Source organism: Myotis nattereri (assembly GCF_964212035.1).
Source record: "Myotis nattereri genome assembly, chromosome: 1".
Taxonomy (NCBI): domain Eukaryota; kingdom Metazoa; phylum Chordata; class Mammalia; order Chiroptera; family Vespertilionidae; genus Myotis; species Myotis nattereri.
The window spans coordinates 34,942,939-34,964,421 of NC_138075.1; the positions used below are offsets into that span (position 1 = coordinate 34,942,939).

Sequence of the window (21,483 nt, forward strand, 5' to 3'; positions counted from 1 at the left end):
AGTATGCAGATGATGTTTTGTTGAGTTCTACACTTGAGAACTATATGGCTTTATGAACCAATGTCACCTCAATAAATTCAATTTATAAATGAATGAATTAATAAATAAATAAATGGGACTTTGGCTTACCATAAAAAACAAGGAAGGGGGCTTAATTAACACTGAAACCAAAGGCCAATAAACAAAGTAACTGCTCCCACATCAGTGGTGGAAGCAGCAGCGCAAGGACTTTGATATGGTTGCTAGGAGGTAGAGAATGAATAAGAGCTGAGAATGATAGTCTGAAAAGGAATGTCAATGAGCTGGGACCCACAGAAACTTGGAATGATGGATTGGAGTTATGAAATCACATATGTAATTAAATTTGCTATATAATATATGACAAGGAAAGCAAAAACCAGACAAGATCCAAACTAATATGTATATGAGCATTACTATATTTGTCCTATGAACTACGAGATGACAAACATGAGTCAAACAAGAGCCATGCATGTGACATTCAGGTAGAGATGACAAGGCAGAGAGAAAAAGAAATAACATGGATAATGAATAGATGGGAGGAACTGACAATATTAGATGTGAAGTAGTAAGAGCAGAACAAAATGAAAACAACACTTTCCAAAGGATATTTTAAAAACAATCTGGAATTGTTTTAATAAATTTTTTTAAAGTAGCTAGAAATCTGATATGACCACAGTTGTATATTTGGTTTTCAAATGGAATCTATATTTTAGAGAAAGTAAGATAGTGCAGAGTATGTAGGTTTTGTTCCTGATCTGGGCTGTATAATCTTGAATATGGTATATATGAGGTCATAATTACAAACACAATTTATCCATCAAATTAATAAGTCTGTTTTACTTAAATAATTTTGAAAGAACAGTTCTTACCAAGTGGTATACATCATCTAAACAAGTAAATTCATTAAAACTGATATTAAGTTTTCGAAGTCCTGTTAACTTGGAGAGATCTCTCAGTCTACTCAAGCTGTTTCCGTGTAGATTCAGATTCTGAAGTAAAATAAAACATAAATTAAAAATAAGACAGATTATACTCTACACCATAGTTACTTAAATGACATTAAGATTGAGCCAATAAGAAAAAGAAATCTGCCCAGCCAGTGGCTCGGTGGTTAAGTGATGACCTATGAATCAGGAGGTCATGGTTCAATTCCTGGTCAGGGCACATGCCTGGGTTGTAGGCTTGATCCCCAATGTGCGGTGTGCAGGAGGCAGCCAATCAATGATTCCCTCTCATTATTGATGTTTCTTTTTTTAAAAAAATATATTTTATTGATTTTTTACAGAGAGGAAGGGAGAGGAATAGAGAGTCAGAAACATCGATGAGAGAGAAACATCAATCAGCTGCCTCCTGCACTCCCCCTACTGGGGATGTGCCCACAACCAAGGTACATGCCCTTGACCGTAATCGAACCTGGGACCCTTCAGTCCGCAGGCTGACGCTCTATCCACTGAGCCAAACTGGTTAGGGCATTATTGATGTTTCTATCTCTCTCTCCCTCTCCCTCTCTGAAATCAATAAAATATATTTAAAAATCTAATGTATGGTTTTTGGAAGGTATAGTTTATTATAGCATCATTAGATCTGGTTCTTGATTAATTTGACTTTCCACTTGGTCCAAGTTTATCTATAATTGGCATGAAATTATTTTACAAAAATAGTTTAATACTAGAGGCCCAGTACACGGATTTGTGCACCAATGGGATCCTTCAGCCTGGCCTGCGGGGATCGGGCTGAAACCGGCTCACCAACATCTCCCAAGGGTTTCTGGATTGCGAGAGGGAAGTTCTTGGGTGATGCACCCCAGAATCGAGCTCCCTCCTCTCTGGTTCCAGGTGCGTTACCCAAGAACCCCAGCTGCCAAGTCACCGCAGCTCAGCAGCTCTTGTGTTGAGCGTCTGTCCTCTGGTGGTCAGTGCACATCGTAGCTACCATATGGTTGGCCAGTTGGCTGGTCGGCCAGTCATTTAGACTGCATATATAGATATTGTTGAGTTATTTATGAGGACAGATATATTGCTTAGGCTAGCCAGTGAACAATATAGGCCCTAAAGATTTTGGATATTAGCTGGGTAACTCACAAGAGAGAGGGGATGGCAAGGATATACCTTGACTGCAAGAAACCCTGCGAGAGCACTGGACTGAGGAAGAAAGGCTGAATGAGGTGCTGAAGTAGGAGGACAGAACATCAAAGAAGGAGGTGGAAGAGTGGATAAGACAATTTCTATGTCAGGATTTGGCCCAGACTTCTCCTGTCCATTTTCCTGGGCTATATAAAAATGATTATTATTATATATTTTTATATTTGGGGGAGACCCTGATATCTACATATCTTTTTGTCTTTAAGCTACAGCATTGTGAATGGTATCAAGGAAAGATTATGTTTATGTATAGTCTACAAAATAAACAGTGGCATAAGAAATGTATTAATACAACTTACTGCAGTAGTCACAATAAATTGGTATTATGATAAAATTAGGTGTCTACCTCCCAATCTTCTTCACTTACCTCTACCATCTAATACCTTATTATATATACTATGGACATAACTAAATTCCTGGTAGGGAGAAACAAGTAAATGTCAAATAGTTGTCAAAACTTAGCTAAAATTAAGAAGGGCCAGTTTATGCATACTAGTTTATTCCACAGGTCATATGTAGGTATCAACCATGATAAAATCTACAGATACCTTACACCTAATATGTCCACAACTGAATTCATCAACTTCCCTATATATTTGCTTGATAGTTTATGTTGTCAATCCTGATTATGAGTTTCACTATCTAACAGATATTGTTGATCACCCCATTTCCCTCTTTTCCACATTCATTTGATTCTAGAAATGTTTCTCAAACCAATCACTCCATACTATCACTATCATCAGTGCTTTAGTTCAGACTATTATCTGTCATTTGGACTACTACAATAGCTTTTACTGGATTTCCATACCACCAGTCTGACTTCAATGAAATCTAAACACAAGCTGCCAAAATTAGAGTATTTACAGAGAGCCAGTTTCTTAAAGAATCTAAAATTTTAAATTTGCCTTTAAAAATCCATTCTAATCCTATATAATAAAAGGCTAATGTGCAAATAGACTGAACAGCAGAACCTAATAGTCACTATGATGTGCACTGACCACCAGGGAGTGTGTGAGGAACATGGTGGGCGTTGGCTGCAACAGGATAGTGGAACAGGTGAACAGGGAACCAGACCAAGGCGGGGGTCCAGTCGCTGTCATTGGGGCAAGCCTCTGGTGATTACTGAAAATTCTTTGCTCCCATGTGACACTCACACCTGCTGCCAGTGCTGGCCCCACTTGTACCTGCTGTCGATGCCCGGTGCCAGTCCCGATCACTCAGTGCCATCAGCGGGTGTGAGCAGCGACTACTGGCCCTGATTACTCCTGAGGGCTTCTCCACCTCCTTCTGCTCGTGAGGGGCGATTGGGGCAGCAGCCGCCACTCACACTCGCTGACAGCACCGGCCCCAATTGTTCTGCGCCATCAATAGGTGCAAGCAGGGCCAGTGCCATCAGTGTATGGGAGCAGCGGGAGCAGGGCTGATGGCAGATAGGGGACTGGGGCTGCGGCGGGAGGGGCCAGGCAGGGTCACAGAGGGTGGGCCGAGACCCTCCCCTGTGCCTACTGCAGCCTCGCAGCCCACAGTTCCTTTCAAGGTGCATGAATTTGTGCACTGGGCCCCTAGTATGGCTATAATCTCCTACTCTTGCACCTATTGTTTCATGTTGCTTCCTGTATTCCAATTGACACCTCTACCTTCTACCATCACACATCCTATGTTCTAGTCACACTGAGTTTCTCTGTGTTCCCTGAAGACACCATGCTCTTTCAAAACTATGTGCCTATGGGTAGAGTATTTCCTCTGCCTGGAATATGTAAACAACTAAATTTCACTTAACCTTCAAAAAACTGCACAAAACTCACCTCTTTCTGTGGAACTCTCCCAGCAACTCCAAGCTTCCTATGTTTTTTACATATCTGTCTCCTCCACTAAAATGATGTCCTTGATGCAGGAAAAATAATTTCTTCATTCTGAACCCCCAATACTTACCTCCTTGCCTAAAACATAGCACATTCTCAGTAAATGCTAGATGAATAAATCAGTGCAAAAAAACAGACTATAACTGACAACCCTAATTTTTTGGTATGTAATTGTGCTATTAGAGAATATAAAATTATGTTACAAATCTGGGGGTTTTATTTCTAAATAATTTATTTTTATGTACGTTTTCATAAAACTCAATGCAGTGGGGAAGACTGAAAGGAAAATAAGAGGTATGTACCTGAGCTCATAGTAATGACACGAAGGAAGGCAAACAAAGGATGCGCTCTCTAAACGTTCTTGTGACATCTAGTATTCTTCCTAGAAGCTCTAGAAAGTTCGCTGGCTTTTAAGCAGTATAAACAAATTTAAGATGAAAAAGCCTCTCCATTCTTATGTTATGGGTGTTGATCAAATTAATGCATCCAGGCTGAGGTCATATCAGGCTAAGGCATTCTGAAATTGTATTCTCCTCCTCCCTGTTTTGTTTGTTTTTTTCCTCCTCTCTGTTTTTTATCTTGCAAATCACAGATAACAAAAAGACCTATCTTCTGTTGTGTATTTTTAACTTTTATTCAATCCCTTTAAGTCTACAGGAATACATGTTATAGAGTTTTAATCCAGTCAAAACACACTCATATATTATACCTTGCATTACTAAAGCTTTATTATAAAAAATTATTACTCAAATATGACATCTTGATATTATAGTGCAGAAACAATGAATTGCAGACACCAGGGGGGTGAGGGCATGAGTGGGGGGATGAGGGGGCAATGGGGGTATAAGGACACATATGTAATATCTTAATCAATAAAGAAAAAAAAGAAAAGAGAAAAAATGAATTGGAATGTGCTGTAAAACATATTCCAGAATTCAAATACTTATTATGAAACAATTTGATTAATGAATCTTACTATCCGTTGTATTTTGAAATGATAATATTTTGGGTATGTTAGATTAACTAAAATATATTACTAAACTTAATCCTGCCATTTAAATTTTATTATCTATTTATTGATTGATATAGAGAGATGAGAGAGAGAGAGAGAGAGAGAGAGAGAGAGAGAGAGAGAGAGAGAAAGAAACATTAATTTGTTGTTCCACTTATTTATGAATTCATTGGTTGATTCTTATATGTACCCCGACTAGGGATTGAACCTGCAACTTTGGTGTATTGGGGCGACACTCCAACCAAGTAACCTACTTGACCAGGGCCAATTTTTAAAATACGTTGTAAATGTGAATATAAAATTTTAAATTACATGTATAGCTAATATTACATTACTACCAGACAGCACAAATGTAGTCCACATAGAAGGGTTGGGTACTTTGGAATTTGACCACATGATGCCTAGCATGATCAGATAGGTGGTTTAATACCTTTAGATTTCATGTGATAGATTCTGATTCCAAATTCAAGGTTCTTGTCCAAAAATGTTATTCATCATAATACTTACTACAATATGACTGTATACGTTAGTCTTGGCAAGGGAAAGTATTGTTTTATCATCCAAGCTAATAAGTTTTGGTCTTGGCTTGATCCTGGGGTCCATTTTTATAACTTCATCATCAAATTTCAATTCCTGGGACAATACTGATCCTTCTGAACTTTTTTTGCTTTCTTCTAGAATAGCATTGTTGACTGAAGAAAATAAAGAATAAGTCTTGACCTAAAAATTTATTTAAAATATTGAAAATTTGGTTGCTGAGTTTATCATTTTTGAAAAAGAAATAGGCTATTTAGAAAAGGTTTTTAGTTATATAGTAACTAGAGGCCCAATGCACGAAATTTGTGCAAGGGGCTTGGCCCCTGCCTGCTGCAGCAGCTGCCTTTGCCTCAGCCCTCTCAGCTCCAGCTTTGTCCGGAAGGACATCCAGTCTAATTAGCATATTATGCCTTTATTATTATAGACCAGAGGCCCAGTGCACAAAATGCGTGCATGGAGGTGGGGGTCCCTCAGCCCGGCCTGCACCCTCTCCAATCTGGGATCCCTTGGGGGATGTCTGATTGCCGGCAGTCAAACATGCCTCCTGCAATTCGGGACTGCTGGCTCATAACCACTTGCCTGCCTACCTGTCTCATCGCCCCTAACTGCCTCTGCCTGCTGGCCTGATGCTGCTAACTGTTCTCTCCTGCCCACCTGGTTGCCCCTAACCACCTCTGCCTCGGCCCCACCACCATGGCTTTGTCCGGAAGGTCGTCGAGAAGATGTCTGGTCTAATAAGAATATTACTCTTTTATTAGTATAGATACCTATGATGATAAGAATCACATTAGGCAATGTATGAGAGTAGATTAAAATTGTGGGCTAAGAATAAGTGATGTATTCATCCCCTCCCACTAAATATTCCTTAAAATAAGCAAAAATTTATATAACAATGGATAGGGCACAGCAAAAGACTAGAAATTGTGAGACATAAATCAGAGGGGACTGAATTGACAGAGAAATAGGATCAGAAAGGTAACCTCTAGTCAAAACACATGCAGGAGATAACCACTGCAGAGCAGGTCCAGAGAAACTTGGTGTTCTGAGTGGACAAGTAAAACAGCAGGAGAATGCTCCAGGTAATTGGTAATCAGATAATTATATAATTATGGTAAGAATTACATATTGATAAGCAAGAACAACATGAGCAAATAGAAATGACTCTAGAAAAAAACAAAACAGTCTATAAGAGAATTTTCAAAAACCTAGGAGAATAAAGCATCTGTATTAGAATAAAGCATCTACTATAGGAAAAATAGGATACAAAACTTTGAAATAAAAACAATAAGTGGAATTAATAAATGCTTTGACAAACCAAATGGATATGGCAATAGATCAAATTAGCAATGTGGAAGCTGATATTGTGGAACTCATTCAGAACACAAAATTTTAAAAATGAAGATATAAAATATGAAAGAAAAAATTTACAAGATGTGGAGGATAATTTAGAATGTCCAATGTTTAGTTTCAGGGAGCTTGACAGAAAATAGAAGAGAGGAAATAATCAAGGAATTACAAGAAAACTTCCCTAAACTAAAGAAAAAACTGAATCTTCAGGTCAAAAGAGTTCATGAAGTGGCAAGCAGAAGAATGATGGAGTTACTGTCTTTGCTGACATCCCTGAATAGTCAGGAACTGCCCACCTCTCAACTACTTATAATTTGAGTTTTTTTTCTACTTTGTCTGGATTTCTGTATCTTTTGCTGAAAGCATACTTGACTAATACAATCCCATTCATAATAACAATATAAAATATACATGCCCAGAACTATACTTAACAAGAATTAAGGCCTATATAAAGAAAACTGTCAGAGAGGACTTGAGTAAATGAAATAACTTATCATGTTCCTGGATGAGAGGCCCAATACTGCAAAGTATTCATTTTACCCTAAATGAAGTTTTAAATTCAATGCAATCTCAATGTAATCCTAATAGGATTTTAAATAGAATTTAGCAAGCTGATTCTAAATTTTATTTAGTAAAGAAAATACTCAAGAGTTAGCTGAGAATTTTTTTTCTTCAATGAGTTAGGGGCAGGGGAAGGGAATTTGCCCTATCATTTATCAAAACATATCATCAGGTTATAATAACCAAAACAATGTAATAGGGGTCCAAGATTAGACAAGATGATGACTAGAACAGAATAGTAAGATCTATAAATCAGCCCCTTATATATGAAAATAATTTTAAAAACAAAGATGGTATCTTAAAGTAGAGGAAAAAAGATGATGTTTGTCAAGTAGCTATTCATCTTTAAGAGACAATTTATTTGATCACCATACCTCCTTCACACAATATAGAAAAATACCTAGATGGAACTAAATATCTAAAAGTTTTAGAATAATCTATATAAGATTTGGAAGAAAATAAAGAATCCTGTCTAATAAAGAAAGAATATGCTAATTGACCCTCACACCATCGCAAAGATGGTGGCACCCACAGCCAATAAGGAGGGATATGTTAATTGACTGCCCCACCCTAAAAAATGATGATGCCCACAGCCACATGATGGCCAGCAGGGGAGGGCAGTTGGGGGCGACTGGGCTGGCAGGGGAGTGGTTAGGGGGTGATCAGGCTTGCAGGCAGAAGTGGTTAGGGGCAATCAGGCAGGCAGGCAGGCAAGCAGTTGGGTGCCAGCAGTTCCGAACTGTGAGAGGGATGTCTGATCGGACCTAAATTGGCAGTCAGACATCCCCTAAGGGGTCCCAAATTGGAGAGGATGCAGGCTGGGCTGAGGAACACCCCCCACCCCCAATTCACAAATTTCATGCACCAGGCCTCTAGTATTTATATAAGCCTTCTGAAAATGAGACATATAATTTAGAGTCCATACTGGAAAAGAAATATCTGACTTCTTAAATATTAATGTGTAAATTACAAATTAAAATGAAAGGTAAGTCTTTTGCTACAAATAAAAAAATACAAGTGACATAAAATATTTGCAACATATAGACATGATAAAGGATTAATATCCAGAATGCATATAAGAATTTTTCCAATCAATATGAAAACAATAGAGCCCAATAGAAAATGGTTAAAGGATATTATAGGTGATTCAAAAAATTATAAATAACCCATAACATATGAAATAATAAAATATCCTCTTTTTTTCCCCCATCAGAGTGAGGAAAAAAAGATTGGTAATATTTTGTGTTGGTAAAGATGCAAAAAACAAACACTATAATACTGTTCGAAATTTATAAAATAGTAAAATCTTTGAAGAGAATGCTCAAATTATCAAAATTTAAAATGCATATTCCCTTTTACTATCCAAATTCTTCTTTAAATCTATGCTGCAGAGAAACATCTACAATGATGTTCACTGAAATATTGTTTTAAATAGTAATAATACTGAAAGAAACCTATGTTTCATCAATAGGGTAGTCAAATAAATAAGGTTATTTCTGAATAGTATGCACCTACCGAAAGACTGATGTATAGACCTATATGTACTGAAGTGAAAATATGTCCAAAACATATTGTTCAAGGCAAAAATCATCACACAATACTTAGAATTTGATTTTACAATGTAAAATGGTATGCGTTGTTATATTTGTAAATGCATAGAATAAGTCTGAAAACAAACCTACAAAGCTGTTAATAATGGATGCCTCCTGAAAGAGAGTGGGGTTGAAGTGAAAGAAGATTTTCATGTTTATTCCATATTCTTCAATATAGTTTGAATCTTTTCCAGTGGGACTCCAGCCATATGTTACTCATGTAATATATTTGCATAATTAAAATATTTAGGTGTCATAGTGATTTGTTTTTAAAATTTAAGTATATATACATATACATATGTATATGACATAACATTATTAGACTTCAAATTAATGTTATGTTCTCATTTAAGAAACTCTAGTATTAAAAATACATCCATACCACTGTAACAAACTCAAATTCAACGATGTATTCTGGCAAAACAAGGTCATGATCAAAGACAAACCACTTGCACTGCCGAAAGCTGCAATCACAGTTTCTTTGTCCCACTATAGAATCTAGAGTAAAATCAGAAACAAAAACAGGCAAAATAAACACTCTTCAACATGACACATAATATACTTATTTCATTCTTACATAGATTCATGAACAACAAATTCAGCAAGTTCCAACTATTATTTTAGTGTGTGGAGAGTTTTTTTTCTTATATCTTCCCACAATACCTAGACTGTTTGTTAATTCTATAAGTACTCACTAGTCACTCTGTCACAACATAGACTAGTAGGATTTACTTTTTTCATATTATTTCCCTTTTCATACTTTTTCACTTTTCTATTCAATATGTGATCATATAGTTTTGACAAATGTATTTCTCTAAAACCTTTGTTGTTAAAAGGGTTTTTATCTTTTATCATGTTATATATATACACATGTATTTATATATACACATATATGAGATTATATGTGTGTAAAATATAAAATGTTACAAATAATATATTTGCACACATAAATGACATTGAAGTAGGGGTTAGAAAAATGGAAGTTCATTAGTAGCTAGGAACATTTTTTTGTAGAAAAGTTTACAAACTACTTGAAATAGAGGTTAAATTGTAAGCATCTGTATTAAATACAAACGTTTTGTATTCAGAAAAATGAAAGCACATTTCTCTTTATGGTAGACATACTTAGTGCACATTTTCGAGGGATGAACACTGAATTAACCATTGGATAGTTGGCCTGACTGATGGAGTCCTGTTCACGAGCCTGAACACTCTGGCCAAGGAAAACCTTTGTAATGAGGAGAATGCCTAAGTTGAAAAAACAAATAATTTTTAACAATTCATTTTAGTAATTTTCCAATATCACAATTCTTATTGGCCCCAGACCTGACTGTCTGTTCTGTAAAGGCAGAGATCCTGCCTAACTCGTTGCCACTGGATAGCACAAAGCACATTGCTTGATCTAAAATAGTAGCTCAAGAAATACTTGTTGAATAAATGCAATGGTTATAAAAGGAGATTCCGGTAATTATATCAAGCAAAGCTTTACAGAAAAGGAAGAAAAGGACCCAAAAATTTAGCAATGTTTTTGTTAAGTAATTTAAAATAAGAAATCTGTTGTCCTTAATGTTAACTGTTGTAAAAATTCATCTCTGCATCATTAGTATTTAGCATGTGGCTTGGAGCATAGGAGGCAATCAATAAATGTCGACTGATGGCTGAATATTTCTTTTCCCTTTAGATTTTAGGGAACCTTGAGATTCACTAAATCCTAAGTCTTTCCAGGAGTCACTGAATCATATAGAGTAACTTCTAATTATAATGCATAAAACATTCAGATGACTTTTTAAAGAACTACATAGCCTATCTAATAAAAGAGAAACATGGTAATTAGCCATACGTCCGCTACCCTTCCCATTGGCTAATCAGGGCGATATGCAAATTAACTGCCAGCCAAGATGGCGACCGGCAGCCAGGCAGTTTGAAGCGAACATGAGGCTTGCTTGCTTCAGTGACGGAGGACTCCAACGTTCCCCGCCTGCCGCTGCCGGCCTCTGAGCTTTCAGTTTGAAACATTGTTACAAATATAGAAGCTAAACAAAACCCCAGTAACCTGCTTTCAGCCACCTGGGATCTCAGAGCTGGAGTTGAAACAGTGTTTCGATTATAGAACCCAAACAAACCAGATACCTGCTTTCAGCAGTGGAGACCTAAGAGCTGGAGCCAAGCCTCAGAGCTAAAGCTGGCCCAGAATAAAAAAGAAAAAAGAAAAAAAGGAGCAGTTGGGAGCTTCAGTCACCCGCCAGCCTGAAAAAAGCCCTCAGCCCCTCACCCAGACTGGCCAGGCACCCCAGTGGGGACCCCCACCCTGAAGGGTGTGTGACCAGCTGCAAACAGCCATCATCCCCTCATCCAGACTGGCCAGGCACCCCAGTGGGGACCCCCACCCTGATCCAGGACACCCTTCAGGGCAAACCAGCCGGCCCCCACCCATGCACCAGGCCTCTATCCTATATAGTAAAAGGGTAATATGCCTCCCAGCACCAGGATCAGCATGACAGGGGGCAGCGCCCAAACCCCCTTATCACCTTGCGGCTCTGTGTGTGACAGGGGTGGGGCCACAACCTCCCTATCCACCCTGCTCTGTTCATGACAGGAGAAGGCACCCCAACCCCCTGATCAGCCCTGCTCTGTGCCTGATAGGGGGGAGCTCCCCAACCCCCTGATCACCCTGCGGCTCTGTGTGTGACAGGGTGCGGTGCCCCAACCCCCTGATCGCCCTGCAGCTCTGTGTGTGACAGGGTGCGGTGCCCCAACCCCCACCCCCTCCACAGAGCCATAACCTCCCCATCGGCCCTGCCCTAAGTGTGACAGGGTGCGGCGCCCCAACCCCCTGATCCGCCCTGCTCTGTGTGTGACAGGGGGCGGTGCCCCAACTCCCCTATCGGCCCTACTTGTGAGTGACAGGGGGGAGCTCCCCACCCCCTGATGGGCCCTACTCTGTTCATGACACGGGGGAGCTCCCCAACCCCCTGATCGACCCTGCTCTGTGCGTGACAGGGTACGGAGCCCCAACCCCCCTGATGGGCCCTGCTCTGTGCATGACAGGGGGCAGCGCCCCAACCCCCTGATTGGCCCTGCTCTGTGCGTGACAGGGGGTGGCGCCGCAACCTCCCCATCGACCCTGCCTTGAGTGTGACAGGGGGCAGTGCCCCAACCCCCCAATCGGCCCTACCCTGAACGTGACTGAGGGTGGCATCGCAACCTCCCGATCCGCCCTGCTCTGTGCATGACAGGGGGCAGCGCCCCAACTCCCCAATCAGCCCTGCTCTGAACCCGACCAGGGGCTGCACCTAGGGATTGGGCCTGCCCTCTGCCACCCGGGAGCAGGCCTAAACCAGCAGGTCGTTATCTCCCGAGGGGTCCCAGACTGCGAGAGGGCACAGGCCAGGCTGAGGGACCCTCCCCCCTCCCCCGAGTGCACAAATTTTTGTGCACCAGGCCTCTAGTCCTATATAATAAGAGGGTAATATGCAAATTGAGCCTAATGGCAGAACAACTGGTCACTATGATGCGCACTGACCACCAGGGAACAGACGCTCAATGCAGGAGTTGCCCCTGGTGGTCAGTGCGCTCCCACAGGGGTAGCTCTGCTCAGCCACAAGCCTGACGGCTGTGAGCTCAGCAGTGGTGGTGGGAGCCTCTCCCGCCTCCTTTGCAGCCCTAAGGATGTCTGACTGATGGCAGGTGGCAGGTGGACATCCCCTGAGGGGTCCCAGACTGCAAGAGGGCACAGGCCAGGCTGAGAGACCCCCCCCCCAAGTGCACGAATTTTTGTGCACCAGGCCTCTAGTAAGCTATAAAATGTTAATCAGTAGAAACTAATTTCTTTGGAAAGCATATGCTAGAAAGATAGAAAACACCATCCTTAGGATAGGAATGGAGAAGGATGAAAAAAAAAAGATTTAATTATTTTTTTTAAATAAATAGTTCTTTCTAGGTTCAATAATCTGCTTAATTTTCTGGAACCTAGAATATCACTCATATAAATGAGTTAACCAAATTTCTGACTACTCAATCTTCAGTAGGTTGGATAGTTAAGACCAAAGAATAGGTGTCCCTTACTCCCTGAACTAGTCAATTCTCATTATGATTGATACTATGCATTAATACTTCATCTTTGTGGCTCTTACGATAATTATAATTCTACATTAATTTGAATAATTAATGCTTGTGAGCACCATAAAAGACAAGACTGTCTAGTTTGCATTGACTATCCCTATCACCTACCAAGTGCCTCATTGTGTGTAAGCATTCAGTAAATACTGGTGGAATGAAAAATGAACTGTGGGAGAAACCAAGATGGCGGCATAGATAAACACCGGGAAATAGTCGCCTCCCACAACAATTGAAAATTAGCCCAAAGGACGGAGCAAACATCGTCCAAAACAACAGGAAGGCTGGCTGAGTGTAATTTCTACAACTAGAAGAAAAGAAAAGCACGCTGAGAGCCAGAGGAGCTGCGGAGGCTGAGTGCAGAGGTACGCCGCGGCTCGCGCGCGCGGAAAGGGGGTGGCACCTGAGGACGCGGCTGTCTTTTGAATCACAAGCTCCCGACTGCTCTGAACTCCGGTTCTGGGAAGTCTCTGGGGACTTAGGACTCATACGGGCAGAGGCTGCTCTCTCAGGCGGCAGCGGGCGAACTTGGGGGCAGATTTCACTCGGAGGTGCTTGCAGCCATTGCCGGGACACTGAGACGCGCAACTCCGGGCGCGGAGAATCAGCCATAGCTTCTTTCCCCGCCCTTTTGACTCCCTGAGACCCCGCCCCACCCGGGCTGCGGCAGAGGCTTTTGCATGTGAATGCCCCAGAACTTTGCAACCTGATAATTACCTAACTGCAGCCAGGCCAGCCAGACCCGGAACTTCCAAGAGAAGGCCCAAGGCCCCGCAGCGGCTTGCATTGCTTCACAGCTGAGCCTCTTCGTAGTTCCTGCTGTGTGGCCTCAGGCAGGGGCTGAATTAGCACCTCCTTAGATCCAGGAGCCACTGTACCCAGTGGTCAGAGGGGGTCCATTCTCCCACTTCAGACACAGCTGCTTCCCACAGCCAATTGGCCTGGAGGTCAATTCCTCCCAGTGATCCTACAACAAGCGAGGCACCAAGAGTGCACCAAGAGTGTCCACCCCAGGTAACTGGGGAGGCTGAGCCACTGGGCCCTACAGGACACCTGGCGCGCAGGCCACTCTATCAACACAGGGAAGCAGCCAAAATGCGGAGACAAAGAAACAGGTCACAATTGGCAGAAACGGAGGAGGCCAGACGACTGGATATAGAGTTCAAGGCCACGTTTATAAGGTTTGTCAAGAATTTTATGGAAACCGCCGATAAATTTAATGAATCCCTCAAGGAGTATGGTGAGACCATGGAGGTCATGAAAAAGGACCAATTAGAAATTATGCATACACTGACTGAAATAAAGAATACTTTACAGAGCTCCAACAGCAGACAAGAGGATCCCAAGAATCAAGTCAAAGATTTGAAATGCAAAGAAACAAAAAATACCCAACCGAAAAAGAAAAAAGAAAAGAGATTCAAAAAATATGAAGATAGTGTAAGGAACCTCTGGGACAACTTCAAGCGTACCAACATCAGAATTATAGGGGTACCAGAAGGAGAGAGAGGGCAAGATATTGAAAACCTTTTTGAAGAAATAATGACAGAAAACTTCCCCCACCTGGTGAAAGAAATGGACTTACAAGTCCAGGAAGCGCAGAGAACCCCAAACAAAAGGAATCCAAAGAGGACCACGCCAAGACACATCATAATTAAAATGCCAAGAGCAAAAGATAAAGAGAGAATCTTAAAAGCAGCAAGAGAAAGACAGTCAGTTACCTACAAGGGAGTACCCATCCGACTGTCAGCTGATTTCTCAACAGAAACCATGCAGGCCAGAAGAGAGTGGCAAGAAATATTCAAAGAGATGAATAGCAAGAACCTGCAACCAAGATTACTTTATCCAGCAAAGCTATCATTCAGAATGGAAGGTCAGATAAAGAGCTTCACGGATAAGAAAAAGCTAAAGGAGTTCATCACCACCAAACCAGCATTATATGAAATGCTGAAAGGTATTCTTTAAGAAGAGGAAGAAGAAAAAGGAACTCTTACCATTTGCCACAGCATCGATGGAACTGGAGAGCGGATAAATACCACAAGATCTCACTTATTTGTGGAATATAATGAACAACATAAACTGATGAACAAGGACTGATCCAGAGACGGAGAGGCTTTGATTGGACTGTCGGGCCTTGGAGGGAAGGTAGGGGAGGGTGGGGGCAAGGGGGAAAGATCAACCAAAGGACTTATATGCAAGCATATAGGCCTAACCAATGGACACGGACAACGGGGGGGTGAGGGGGTGAGCGGGGAGAGGGGGGGGTAGAGGGTACACATATGTAATATCTTAATCAATAAAAAATATTAAAAAAAAAAAAAAAAAAAAAAAAAAGAAAAAAGAAAAATGAACTGTGTAAGAGGGCGAGGCAAGAAAGGACAGGATGAGCTGGTCTTTTCCCCTAATCTGTAGGTACCAAGGAACCTCTTCTAGAAGTGTCCTTCAAATGGGTCATGTACTTTTATTTATATCTACTCAAGATGCAAATAAAGTTCTGATGATTGAATAAATGAAATAACAAAAGTTTATCTTTAAAAAGGCAACTTATAAAGCAATCCATTTGGGGTATGTGTAAGTGTAAATAATATATATATATATATATATATATATATATATATATATATATACACATTTATATGTATGTATATATGTATATTTAAAGTTTATTTTAGGACACAATGAACAAAAGCAAACTTTATATTAGATAACATGGATTAAATATGAGTAACAAATGAGTCTCATCCTATTAATGTTGACACATAAAAATCACTCAGTAATATTTGTTGACAACCTGACTAAAGTAATAGATCAGAAATTCATGTATCACTACACTGATAAATACTAAATAAAATGGTTTCAGAAAATCTCCTGAGTTGATAAACCAAGTATCAAAAATGATATGAAACTGATGAATTTGAAGACTTAGAACTTAAAGGTTCAGGAATAGAGTATATTTGTATTACCATGTTTAAAGAGCTCATGGTCAAAAGAGTTTTTCTTATCATCCTTGTGCTTTTGCTGTAGAAATTCAATTCTGGGACATTCACACATGCTTAGGCTGTTAGCAAGAGTGACAGCTTCCTTTCTGAGAGGCAGCTGTAATGAAAAAGAAAGTCAGTTTTTTATAAAATTAGTAATATGTCAACTTCAACATAGTGGGTTTATTATTTTATGTTTATGTGGTGTAGGATCTAAAGTTTTATACAAATTCAATGATACCCCACTAATAATCGTGCATATTCCAAAAAGAAAATACTATGGGAATGAGATATTACATTAGTGAAGGTTCTTATGTATGTATATTTTTTTCTAATAATATATCTAGTCTAATAATCTACCTCGTTTTTCAGATACATCTCACTATGCTAGTGCATGAAAATTTTAGTTTGCATTGTGACTTGATTTCTTTCTTCAAAGTGTTTTATCAGAAATATTTGTGTTACTTGTTGTGAAAGCAACTCTAAAGAGCAATAAATCTCTAGTTTTAGCAGTCACAAAAACTAGAGCTAGGAGAAATTGTATAATCTATCCAAAGACAGAAGTAGAAGTTGGCAAAGCCATGATCTAAACTCAGTTCTACTTCTCCATGTCACTATCACAGTTTTGAAATTATTATTAGTTTAATGTTAGTAGCCAAATTATCTAGAAATATATATTTTTTATAAATGCTGAATTACCTATATCTTTTTTTTTGTATTGAAATCTGTTGTCCAAAGAGGTTTTATAAAATAAATGCTGAAATGTGGCTCGTATGACCACAATTTCCACATTCCAGTAAGTACAACCTTCTTAGATTTCTAGGGAACATCACTAAATATTTATTAGATGCAAGCTATTTGTATGGCATTGTGAGACTATAGCATAGTCTTGGCCGTCAAATAAGAGAGGGGCTGGAAACTATACCCAATAATAAAAAATACAGGGGCCCTGACCGGTTTGGCTCAGTGGATACAGCGTCGGCCTGCGGACTCAGGGGTCCCGGGTTCGATTCCGGTCGGGGGCATGTACCTTGGTTGCGGGCACATCCCCAGTGGAGGGCGTGCAGGAGGCAGCTGATCGATGTTTCTCTCTCATCGATGTTTCTAACTCTCTATCCCTCTCCCCTCCTCTCTGTAAAAAATCAATAAAATATATTTTTAAAAAATACAAGGCATCACTATATGCATCAAATAAGATATCCCTTTTTAATTGAAGTGGTTAAGATTAGACATTATTCCAATAATCAGAAACTTTATAGAGGAAAGTATTTTTAAGAGGAAGAAAACATATGAAGGCACAGAAACAGGTGTGATTGCCATTCATCCATCTGCCCAACTGCCCATCTTTTATTTCTCAGACTTCAACTAAGAATCTATAAACAGCCTCTATCCTCAAGGACTTTTGGAGAAATCATAGAAATGATTACATTTCAGTATAACAAATGTGCTCCAATTGCTTGCCACTTAATCAATTTCCACTTAACCAATTCACAGCATTAACCAATATTTTCCATTCTCTCTATAACCCACAGTATGGTGACAGTCAGTATAAGAGGGTACTTTTAAAATTACTTCTAATTAGATGTACTTCTAATTTCATCCAGTCATGTTGTATGCTTATCAAAAGTCAGTTAATTTTATTCCTAAACTTGTTTATACTGGTTTTATTTATTATTAAAATTATGTGCATTATATAAAGCAATTAAATATGAGATATTTTCCAGCCAATATGTCCCCGCATTTCTAAGATCTTAACAATGAGAGTAATTGATGATGGGTGTAGAAAGAAGGGCATGTTAGTAAAATTTAATCTTTGGGTATTCTCATGTTTTGAAGCAAGACAAGGAACAAAAAGGAAACAAAGATAGGGCAATCAGAAAGATAAGAGGATAAAAATAGTGCAATATCATGGATGCCAAAGGAGAGTTTCAGAAAGGAAAGATCAGTCAATAGTATCAAATGTTTTAGACAATAGTAGTAAATATTATAAAAAAATTCTTATGTGCCAGGAACTGGTCCAAAACCCTTTTGATAAATTTTAATAATACATTTTAGTTAATTAAATATTTCCAAAATATTATCATTTCAATAAGTAATCAGAATATAAGAAATTACAGTCCTGTTTTCTGTACCATGTCTTCAAAAACTGGTATATATTTTAAACTTAGAGTCCATCTCAGTTCTGGCTGGTAGTCCTTCAAATGGTCAGCAGTCACATGTGGGTAGTGGCTACTGTACTGGACAGAGCAGTGCAGAGGATTAGAGATATCGCATCTCCTTTAGGAAATGCAGGAGTTGAAGCACTAGGACAATGTCTGGCAAGCAGAAATGTTAGCCCCATCCTTCCCCCACCCTCTGTGCCCATGATGGTTCATAGTTCTCTGAAATGACCCTGAGCACTTTACCTTCTAAAACTCTCAATTTCTCACCTCCTACATACTTCTCTTCCAGAAAGTACGGGGGGTGGGGGCACCCTCACCACACCACCTGCTGAAGCCACCACCACCTCTGGCCTACGCTGCCTACCACCTCCTGCATAGAGTGCCCTTGTTATTTGCTCCTACTCCCTTCAATCCATTCTCCACAGAGCAGCTGGAAGGTGGTTGTTTTGTTTTAAAATGTTGGTAAAAATATGGTAAAAGCTACCATTTTGAACATTTTAGGCATAAAATTCATTGGCATTAAGTACAGTCATAATATTGTGCAACTATCACCACTATCCATTTCCAGAACTTTTCAACATTCCAAATAGAAGCTCTGTACTCATTAAGCAATAACTCCTTATTCCCCTATCCTCCCCACCCGCTTTTTCACCCCTATTCTACTTTCTATCTCTATCAATTTGCCTATTCCAGGTACCTTATATAAGTGGAGTCATATAGTATTTAACCATTTGTGTCTGGCTTATTTCACTTAATATATATTTTCAAGGTTCATCCATGTCATAGCATGTATCAAAATTTCATTACTTTGTATGGCTGAATAATACTATATATATATAGTATATATTATTTGTTAATATTATTTGTTTGTTTACCCACTCATTGGATTGTTTCTCCTTTTTGGCTCTTGTCAAAAAATGATGTTGTGGACATTGATATGCAAGAACTTTTTTAATGCATATGTCACTAAATCCTGACCACAACTCTGTGAAGTAGATACTATTATCATCTTCATTTACAGATAGGAAGAAACAGGCACAGAGAGGGGAAGTCCCACAGCCGGCGAGTACGGAAGCAGGATTCAAATGCAGCAATGTTTTTGTTTTATGTGTGCCATATGTGAAAAGGGTTAGGAAACACTGCTCTATACCAGAGTGCTACAGTTGCCTCAACAAGAAGGTAGAGAACTGAGAAGGGTTGATGACATTTTGGAGCTCAGGAGTGACCAGGAATAGAGCAATGTGAGCATCAAGGTGGGGACAGTGAAGTAGAGAATAAATAAATGGTGTCAGTAAAAAGAAAGAGAAAAATAGGATGACAAAAAGCACCAGCAGTGTTAAGTGAATGTATTTTTTTTTCAAGATGGGATGGATCTTGAAAAGTTGAAAACAGACGAAAGTAGACTTCAAGGTCATCAACAAAAGGATCACAACATAAAAAGTAAAATACATAGAAAGATTAAATAGTCATGCAGATAAATTAATGGACTTATTCTTGTGCAATCCAAAGAATGAGGATGCTGTACTTTCTATGATAGCACTAAACCTTTTGTGAAACAGAAGTTTCCTATCTTATCTAATAAAATAGAAACATGTAATTTGACCATACCTCTGCTACAGTCACAAGCCACGCCCACAAGCCAGGCCCACAAGCCAATCAGAGTAGCTATATGCAAATTAACCCAACCAAGATGGTGGCCAGCAGCCACGGAGCTGGAGCAAGCAGGAGGCTTGGTTGCCTGGGTGATGGAGGAAGCCAAGCTTCCCCCCAGCCCTGAACCAGCACACAGCCATTAGACCCTCACCCAGGTTGGCCAGGCACCCCAGCAGGACATCCCTCCCTGAAGCAGGTGTGGCCAGCCTGAAAATGGCCCTCAGCCCCTCACCCAGGCTGGCCAGGCACCCTAGTGGGGACCCCCACCCTGATCAGGGACACCCTTCAGGGCAAACCAGCCAGCCCTCACCCATGCACCAGGCCTCTAATCTAATAAAAGAAAAACATGCAAATTGACCACAGTGCCACTATGCCCCAGGCCACACCCACCAGCCAATCAGAGCAACTATATGCAAATTAACTCAACCACGATGGCGGCCAGCAGCCAGGGAGCTGGAGCAAGCAGGAGGCTTGGTTGCCCCGGCGATGGAGAAATCCAAGCTTCCTGTCAGCCCTGGCCAGCTGTGGCCTCCGCTCAAGGCAACAAAGTTTCAATTATAGAAGATAAATAAATCCCAGATACTTGCTTCCAGCCAGCCTCCACTGGGAGCTTGGGTGGCTGGGGCCTGTGGCCAGCCTGCAAACAGCCATCAGCCCCTCATCCAGGCTGGCCAGGCACCTCAGTGGGGACCCCTACCCTGAAGGGGCTGTGGCCATCCTGCAAAGAGCCATCAGCCATTCACCCAGGCTGGCCAGGCACCCAAGCAGGACCCCCCTCCCTGAAGGGGGTGTGGCCAGCCTGAAAATGGCCCTCAGCCCCTCACCCAGGCTGGCCAGGCACTCCAGTGGGGACCCCCACCCTGAACAGGGTGTGGCCAGTCTGAAAATGGCCCTCAACCCCTCACCCAGGCTGGCCAGAAACCCCAGCAGGACCCCCACCGTGATCCAGGACATCCTTCAGGGCAAACCAGCCGGTCCCCACCCATGCACCAGGCCTCTATCTTATATAATGAAAGGGTAATATGCAAATTGACCCTAATAGCAGAACGACTGGGAATGACTGGTCACTAGACACACACTGACCACCATGGGGCAGACGCTCAGTGCAGGAGCTGCCCCTGGTGGTCAGTGCACTCCCACAGGGGGAGCTCTGCTCAGCCACAAGCCAGGCTGACGGCTGCCAGCACAACGGTGGTGGTGGGAGCCTCTCCCGCCTCCTCAGCAGCGCTAAGGATGTCCGACTGCAGCTTAGGCCTGCTCCCCGCTGGCAAGTGGACATACCCCAAGGGCTCCCAGGCTGACAGAGGGATGTCTGACTGCCAGCTTAGGCCCAATCCCCTGGGGAGCGGCCTAAGCCAGCAGGTGGTCATCCCCCGAGGGGTCCCAGACTGCGAGAGGGCACAGGTCAGGCTGAGGGACCACCCCCAAAGTGCACAAATTTTTGTGCACCGGGTCTCTAGTCCTATATAATAAAAAGCTAATATGCAAATCAACTGAATGGTAC

At 40.9% G+C, this 21,483-nt stretch overlaps 1 protein-coding gene across 1 annotated transcript in view; it reads right to left on the reverse strand.

The window, feature by feature from the left end:
• LRRC9 (leucine rich repeat containing 9) overlaps window positions 1-21,483 on the reverse strand; it is a 101,768-nt gene that overhangs the window by 43,262 nt on the left and 37,023 nt on the right. Inside the window, exons 13-17 of the mRNA XM_081090484.1 lie at window positions 16,150-16,282; window positions 10,199-10,321; window positions 9,456-9,571; window positions 5,544-5,756; window positions 891-1,010 (exon numbers count right to left, since the gene is read on the reverse strand). Of these exons, the coding sequence (XP_080946610.1) occupies window positions 891-1,010; window positions 5,544-5,756; window positions 9,456-9,571; window positions 10,199-10,321; window positions 16,150-16,282 (705 nt within the window). The remainder of the gene's footprint in view (window positions 1-890; window positions 1,011-5,543; window positions 5,757-9,455; window positions 9,572-10,198; window positions 10,322-16,149; window positions 16,283-21,483) is intronic.